The 8,566-nt window shown below is 45.2% G+C and overlaps 1 protein-coding gene across 3 annotated transcripts in view; it reads left to right on the top strand.

The window, feature by feature from the left end:
* Window positions 1-2,493: 2,493 nt before the first annotated feature.
* LOC109411862 (rho GTPase-activating protein 100F) overlaps window positions 2,494-8,566 on the top strand; it is a 293,033-nt gene continuing 286,960 nt past the window's right edge. For 2 of the 3 annotated variants that reach the window (XM_062846535.1, XM_062846534.1), the window contains exons 1-2: window positions 2,494-3,197; window positions 4,554-5,142. In XM_062846535.1, the coding sequence (XP_062702519.1) occupies window positions 5,050-5,142 (93 nt within the window). In that variant the 5' untranslated portion in view covers window positions 2,494-3,197; window positions 4,554-5,049. The remainder of the gene's footprint in view (window positions 3,198-4,553; window positions 5,143-8,566) is intronic. The other variant, XM_062846539.1, reaches the window with a different exon arrangement.

Below are 8,566 nucleotides of genomic sequence, written 5' to 3'. Positions count from 1 at the left end.
ACATTCTATTCAGGATGATCTTTTCGAGCACCTTCCCCGCCGTGTCAATCAAGCATATTGGTCTATATGACGACGGGTCTCCGGGTGGTTTCCCCGCCTTTGGCAATAGTACCAGGCTCTGCCTCTTCCAAGCTTCTGGGAAAACTCCCTCGTCCAGGCATTTCTGCATAGCAGACCTGAACATTTCGGGAGCCTCTGCAATAGCTACTTTTAAGGCCAGGTTCGGAACTCCGTCCGGACCTGGGGCCTTACCTACGCTAAGGGACTTAGCTATCCCCGCAAGTTCCACATCGGTGACCCTCTCCTCATCGCCAGCCCCAGTCCCCGGCTGTCCTACGAAAGGAGGCCAAGGACTAGGATTATGACGCGGAAAAAGTCCTCCAATGATCCCCTCCAACATCTCTGGAGATTGCTCTGTAGGAGCCATCACCCCTCTCGTCTTGGCCATAACGTGTTGCCCGCACATCGTATTTGCATCGTATTTGCAATATAACGATCCTGTAAGCGTCACCCCACGGGTTCGTATTGGCACTCTGACAGAGACCCTCGAAGCAGGCCTTTTTGCTTGCTCTTATCTCGGTCTTGAGCGCGGCTTTTGCAGCGGCGAACACCACCCGCCGTTCGTTTCGCTCTTCCTCCAACAACGCTCTGGAAGGCGTAATGTGACGAGCCGGGCTCGACAGTCGTGGTTCGATTTTCACAAAATTCGGTCAATTTATTAGCTTTGCGAACAATTAGAGCGGTGCTTCCTCCTCTTCTTGGCGTAACGTCCTCACTGGGACAAAGCCTGCTTCTCAGCTTAGTGTTCTATAAGCACTTCCGCAGTTATTAACTGAGAGCTTCCTCTGCCAATGACCATTTTGCATGTGTATATCGTGTGGCAGGCACGAAGATACTCTATGCCCAAGGAAGTCAAGGAAATTTCCTTTACGAAAAGATCCTGGACCGACCGGGAATCGAACCCGTCAACCTCAGCATGGTGATGCTGAATACCCGTGCGTTTACCGCCTCGGCTATATGGGCCCAAGGAGAATACATTTTACTAAGGTGGCGCAGATAAACATTGCAAATCACTGGTTGTCTCTTCCACTCTTCTGGTGTTCTTATAGGGCACTGCATTGTTTTGATTTTGTATGGGATTTTGACGTTTCTTGGCCTTGTTGTTTACAAAATTTCTGTACGAGTGAAAGAGAAGGCGAGAATTTCATGCAGTGCCCTATGCAACTAAAATAGTGACGTCACTATTTCAGTTTCATAAGAACACCAGAAGAATGGAAGAGACAACCAGTGGTTTGCAATGTTTATCTGCGCCACCTTAGTAAAATGTATTCTCCTTGATATGGGCTCTACTAGAGCTGTGCCAGACAAGTTAAAACATGAGTATACTCCCGATGATCAAAGTTTGTGGTTGTTGGAGTTTTGTTTTCCGTTTGGCCCGAGGAGCACGAAGTGTACAATTCATATTGCCAAAATAAAAAAGGGTAGATAGTGAGTGAGTGAGTGAGTGCTGCTCACCAAACACCTCGAACCAAACCGTTGGCGTTGCTTCTAACGTCACATCATCAGAGGTCGCCTTCAGAGTCAAAAGTAAGTTTCCTCGCAAAATTTCAAAATCTACCATTTCTCGTTCATTTCCACGAAAGCGCGAAACTCTTTCTTATATACATATCTGCCTTTTTCCCTAACCAAGAGAAATCACCCACCCATCGATCAAAGAGCGCCCCAAATTCGTCGTCAGCCTTATCTGGTGCGAGCGAGCGACGACTTATGCTCCCGGCTGATCGTGATGGGAAAATCGCATGTCAAAAGAGCGAGCAGGAAAAAGAGGAGCGACCGACAAATTCCCATAATCAATCGTTACCTGGTGGTGATCCCAGCAGGACGTGCTTGGCTGAATCGTTCCGTTATCGCTTCCCGCTCGCCTCCTTCGATGGAAACTGTATGATGGAACTCTGTGAAATAATTTTGTGTGAGATGGAAAATCGTTGAAAATATAATCGGACGAAACGGGTCACCAGAAGGATAGTGCCATGATGAATGAAAAGTATCATTTCCCCCGTGTTTATTCAACGGATTAAGAACGACGCCGTTATTCATTCTGGAGCAGTAGCGACGACGGGACACAAACAAGTTGTGTGTGTTTACTTTGGAAAAGAAATTAAGTGGGATCAGCAGGCATTGGGCCCGAACCATCATCGCTCGCTCGCTCAGTCATCACATTCAGTGAATAGAGCTCTTCACTTCAAACTCGCACCATCAACGCAGGAAAAAAACAGTAGTGTTCATCCCTCGTTTAAAGCAGGCGGTGATTTGAGGTGTGATGAGGTGAGAAGCACGTACGAAGAAGGGTGCGGCGGCGGGCGGAACTCGGAAATGTGTAGTGTCGTGTAGTAAATTGAGTGTTTTTTTATTCTATGGAGGGGGCTGCAAATGAGAAAACATCTTTCATCCCAGAAAGCGCATCAAACTAGAAGAGAGCGTGAGGAGCGCAAGCACGCGCCAATACAAACGGAGTGAGCTTTGCGGTGAGAGCAGTTGGAAATTCACCACGCGCGTGAGGGGTTGCTTGTCAGGCAGATGCGTATCGCATACCACCCCCTGGAGCGCTTGCTGTGATGGGATGCGAGAGAGTGCGCCCGCAGCAGCCATCTTGGATTTTCACGCGCGGTACGCTCACCGAAGAGAGCCGGTGGTGGAGCTTTTGCTCACTCTCGTGCGAGTTTGAGGAAATTGCTTCACATTAAAAAGTGGTGAATGGGTGGTGGGATGCTTCCGATCAGGCCAGGCTGGTAATGCACGAACCATAGGGAGTTCTTTTTGCATTCTGGGGAGCTGGAGTAGCGATTTTTTCCCGACAGTTTAGATTCGTTGCAGAGTAGGAAGAGTAGCTAGACGTAGATACAGCTATAAGGCAGCAGCTGCTACAAACACGGAGAAGAGAAGAGATCAGTTTTGGCGAAGAGATCCTGAAGGATTCCAGTACAGGCGACGGTCGCTGCAGCAGTACGGAGTGAGATGAGCACGAGATAGTTTCGATTTTAGTGGGTGACATCGTTTTCACTGAGATCAGTTGCATAGTGTTTGAATGGGAAAATGGTAGTTTTGGTCTGTTGCTGGATGTGAACTGCATTCTTTTCCCAGTGTCTGATGATAACGGGGACAGTTTTGTGCAGTTATTCAAGAAGAAAATCCACAATGTGAGTGAAATTTAGTGAAGAGTTTTACTTTTTCTACGCTGAAAGTGACAATTTTTGGTGATTGATTGAAGTTCCGACCCATTTTCCCAGCGCTGAAAAGATCCTAGCAAGCCTCCCCCAAAGCTGGCCGTAGTCTGGTAACCGTGGTGAAAAAACAATCAACGAAATGACATTTCGATCGACATCGAAGCTGGCCATTTCAAGCTAATGTCAACATTGATAAAAATCCATCGTAAAACAGCCTACTCCGTTTGCAAAATTTTATTTTCTTAGACTGGGAGCAAAAGTAATCTGAAAAAGTGAATATCGATCGCTTTTTCCCGTTCCGTCGTGGGGGGAAATCGCAGTGAAAAGCCGAAGGTGGACACGACACACGAGCGGACACGAAGAAGAAGACGGCACAACGACAGTCGCAGCCAGAGGTCGATGACGGAAGTTGCTTTCGCAGCGAGTGTGCCAGCAGTCCCGCTGTGTGTAGATCGTCGTCGCCGCTCACAAATACGTACGGCACGGCGGCGGCGTAGCGTACGTAGTTCCATCATCCCGATTGCAGTGTCCTAAATGTTCACGACGTGGTGGGAGTGGGAACACGGTGTGGAGGCTCGCCTCGGTCGGTGGGTGGAAGAATCGAGTGTGACACACTAACGTGTGTATGAGTAGGCGCGTGTACGGGTGGACAGCTCTCGCATGGCCCCAAAGAACGGTGAGGTGAATTCGGCAACTGAACTCACCACTTTACGCACGGGTTGCTCCGTCGCATACGTGTGTTTCTCACAGGAACAGTGAGCTAGATTCGTTCTCCAGAGAACTCCAGCTTGTGCATCACGTAAGCTTTCGCTACCGACGACCAGACGATAAGCTCCCAATACAAACTCGAAAGGGCGGAAAAAATTCCATCGTGCCGTGATAAGAGGACACCAGTCACGTGGGGGAGAGCGCGAGAGAGAACTGCCAATAATGGCGCGTAGCAAACGGGGGCCACTGTCAGGAACTCGTTAGAAGAATGCAATCGGAAGGGTGAAACAGAAATTGTGATGCATATAATTGGAGAAATTCTTGGAATTCCTCGTTCCTCGAAATTGGGTTGCGTCATGTGCAGTGTGTTGAGACTACTGGTCTGCAACGGCGAAAGGTGGTGATTGTGTGATAAGCCGTCCTGACAGTTCGCTTTAGTGGCACTTTGTGCAGCGATTGGAACTACGTACCTGGAGTTTTTCCAACTTTTTTGCACGGCTGAGCGCTTCACCACCTACGTCCGATGCTCACCACAAAATGCCTCGGCAATCTACAATCTCACCACTGCGCGGATGACGTTTCGCAATCTCACCCCGCCGACTTACGCCTACACTCTTATAGCAAATTAGTCAAACTACCAAAAACAATCAGGAAAATGTAAACTTGCCAGAGCTAAAATCTGTGTGTGATCGTGTGTGCGCGTGTTCAGTGTTTAGAATCGGTGAAAAATGAACCCAACCTGGGCAGAACCGTTCCAAACGCGAAAATGCCCCCATTCAAGTGTGCCGACCCTTGACCGCTGCCGCCGTCAATGAGTCTTGTCTGTGCGAACGGAAACGAATCGGTGGTGCGCAAGGGGTGGTGTAGCAGGTGTGGCCATTACCGGCGGACAATCGCAACCCTTTTGCGAACGAAACGACGCAATTCAGCAGCAGCAGCGGTAGAACAACGGAGGGTGGCAGACGGCTCCTCATCATAGCAGCACCAGCAGCACAGTGGCCAACATTGTCGACGGTGTCAGCATCAGTACTTGCCACCTGCACCACCACAATCGGCACCGGCGGCGGCAGCGGCAGCGGCACCGACGCCAGTGGTTTCCCGCGCCCGACGTAGACTAATGCAGTGGAGGAAGTTTGCACGGCTGAAAACGACTGCTACGACTGCTGGACATTCGCGTACGCGAAGGATGCTTTGCTGTGGCCGCAGAAAGGTAAGTTTTGAGATGCTTTTTTTTTTGGGTTGACACAAATCTTCGATATAACGTACCCTCGATATAGCGAATTCGATATAACGTACATTTTGCTTCGATATAACGTACATCATTGAAATTTTTCATTTTTCCCAGGAATAGCCCTTAGATAAACTACGAAATCACTTAAATCAATGTTTTGTTGCAGCATTAGCCTTGTTACCCAGAATAAGCGCAATTTGGGAGAAAATTTAGTGTACGTTATATCGAAGCAAAATGTACGTTATACCGAAACACAAAAAACGAAATGACTTTTTCGTGAAAACTCAAGTTTTTCATTATTGGTTTTGTGAATTTCACCGAAATCATTATTTGGGATTAATTTCACGTTGAATACATCAATACTAGCATAAAAAATATTAAATTTTTTGTCTGCTTCGATATAACGTACACTTCGATATAACGTACAAAGAGTAAACTTTTTTGTACGTTATATCGAAGAGTGCCTATATATATATATATATATATATATATTTGAAGTCCCTTTGAGGCAACAAAAGTCACGAACGGCTGAACTGATCAGCATGACTCTCAGCATGACGGTTTGATTCGTATTCGTGGTGACTGTGTTTATATGTAATAAAAAGTTACGAAAATCAACTAAAAAGTAGAAAAACTGTGAAAGTAATGATTTTTCATGAATCGAGAAGAAATTCAACAGGATCGAAATGAAACCAATTTAGAGTGCTGTGCTAAAATGACCTCCACAGTTGTCAAACCACTGCAACCTGGCAAGACAAAGTTTGCCGGGACAGCTAGTTCCTTATGTTTCCTTGCGAGTGTGGTGGCATGGTTTAGATGTAAGTCGCATGTAAGTTATGTCCAACCAATACTCGCTAGATGCGCATTTACACAGGATTAACCTCGCGTTGAGCAATGTTTGTACTAAGTGTGGTTTCGTTTACGATGACATCGACCACATATGTGGTTTGGCAGTGCCCGGATAATGACGCTTCCAGAGCACTACTATTGCATACCCTTGAGGCCCGAAGTAGACAACCCTTTGTTTTTGTGAAACATGTGTTGGGCACCCGCAATGTCACATACATGAGATGTATTTTGGGCCTTCTTCCTTCTGCTTGTATAAGAGTTTAGATCTCTTCCGTTTTCTTCCCCAGTTTGATTTTTTGTTTTTGCATTTTTGTGTTGTGCATGGCCATCCGACAGATGAAATGCCCACTGCAATCTGGTGCTGAATCGTTACAAAGACAATGAACAATACGTCGTACCTAATGGATGAGCTTCAGAGAACCCTTACCCCTAGTCCTTACCATGTCCGTCCTTGAAAGAGTATGTGACCTACTAACCTCGAGCTGCCACGAGTATCCTGGCCCCGTTCCTTACTAAATAGAATAAGTTTGATGAGATTTGTAAATAACCGTAAAGCGTTAAACGCGATTGAGCCTCAAATAAATGAACTAGATAAAAAATACGCTCGGCACAGGAGTTAAGTTTGTTGAAAAATGTGATGTGAGTTAGTGGATGCCCGGACCGTCCGACCTAAATCTCTTGTAATTATTACTGTGGAAATCTCCACCAGATGTAATTATTACAAGTACCAAAGCGGACAACAACGATGCAATTGATGGAACAAATATTGTGGAAATCTCCACCTGAAATATTTGTCCCAGCACCCTTTAGTGAAAAGGAGAGTTCTTTCAGAGAAAAACTTCCAACCAAAAATATTGTTCTCGATGTTTATTTCACTTACCAAATGTAAGCTGGCATAACAGCGTGAGCGCCTGAATTGATCTTTGATATCAATTGATTAAACAATCTGAAATCTACAAGAGCCATGCCCTGCCACTAAATGCATGGCGACCTAACTACTCTAGCGAAGGATATGCCTCATCCTGCACCATTGCGTGAGCAGCCCTAACACTCCTGCCGCCTCTCTGACAGTTGGCTCTTTAACTCTTGTAAACAACTCGGGCCTATAGACACTAAAGATTCCATAGACTCGCGAAGGCGAAGACAACTGTAGCCAAACGAACTGTCAGTTCGTGTAGCCAAACGAGCATGACGTCACGATTTCAATAGCGACAATGGATTGCGTGACGTCATATTCGCTTGGTACACTCTAAATTCACGGTAAAACACACTAAAATCATATTGCTCAACCATGTCTCCGCGAGTCTATGGAATCTATAGTGTCTATACTCGGGCCACGTGGTCACTGCCAGCATGGCACTGACAGCATATTCCTACACTGAGAATAAAATGGTATTGAAATTAAGAAATGCTAATTTCAACAAAGTTACCTTATCGCCAACAATACAATGTATCGCGGTAGGTATGCGATTACTTGTTTACCATGCGATTACCATTCGAAGGGAATGGCTCGTCATGCAGTGAATAAACCAAACAATAGCCGTATTTCCTGTTGACGGTTGCACCAAATACATCAATTGTGACAGCAAGTACATCTTTGGTTGTTACCTCAGAGATGTGTGTAGTTGTTAACGGTAAAATTGACGGTAAAAGTCACCTATGTCCGGTCGAAACTCACGCAAGCTACTTCATAATGGCACCGATAAGGCCCAATCCGTCGAAACCTAGTCACGAATCAAATCCCAGTCCAGTTCCTGACCTGGTACGATAAGACGTCTAAAAGGCTATCCTTGTTACACCGGAACAGGATTCAAAAATCGATCACTTGTCAACGATATTACGACGTACTTTTCCCTATCTGTGCCAGATCAAACCTGGGTCACGACAAGGCGTGGCAAGAATCATGCTACAATAAATATCGCTGAAATGAAACTGGTGTGCAGGGCCTGGCCGGGACTCGACCTGGTGTCATCAGAATAGCGTACTATTTGCCATTGCCTTTTATGAAGCAATACAACTTCTCAGACGAGACATCACCGAGTCCGGACCAAATCATAGCTAAATCCATAATATGAACACAGAACATTTGATCAGTTATCTTTTTCCCCATCATCGCACAGTGGTTCCATTTGTTCAGCGAAACGGTCATAAATCATTTTCTTCGTTTTTTGAAGGGCAGAATCATTATGAGTGACCAGAAATAGCATGGTATGACTAAAAAAGTATATTCCAGTGCATTTTCATGACCATCACTTGAAAAATATGGACTTTGAACATTTTTGTTTATGAAAAATGGAAATATCATTAAAAAACCTTTATTTTGCACAGAAATATGTAATCAAATATTTTTAATTATTATGATGAATGGGTCGATTTCTGAAGAATTTCTGCTAAGTATTACACGTTAAAACTTGTATATCACGACAGTATCATAATAGATTATTGTGAATAGAATCAGTATTAGCATTATAATTGTGATTTTATGTATTAGTAGGTTTTATTTCTGCTGCAATAAAATAAATATATGAAACTGAAGATTTTTTCTCAGAAATAA

The sequence above is a fragment of the Aedes albopictus genome, chromosome 1, assembly GCF_035046485.1.
Source record: "Aedes albopictus strain Foshan chromosome 1, AalbF5, whole genome shotgun sequence".
NCBI lineage: Eukaryota > Metazoa > Arthropoda > Insecta > Diptera > Culicidae > Aedes > Aedes albopictus.
The sequence above is the reverse complement of the archived record's forward strand: the minus strand, read 5'-3'. Positions and strand labels throughout refer to the sequence as shown.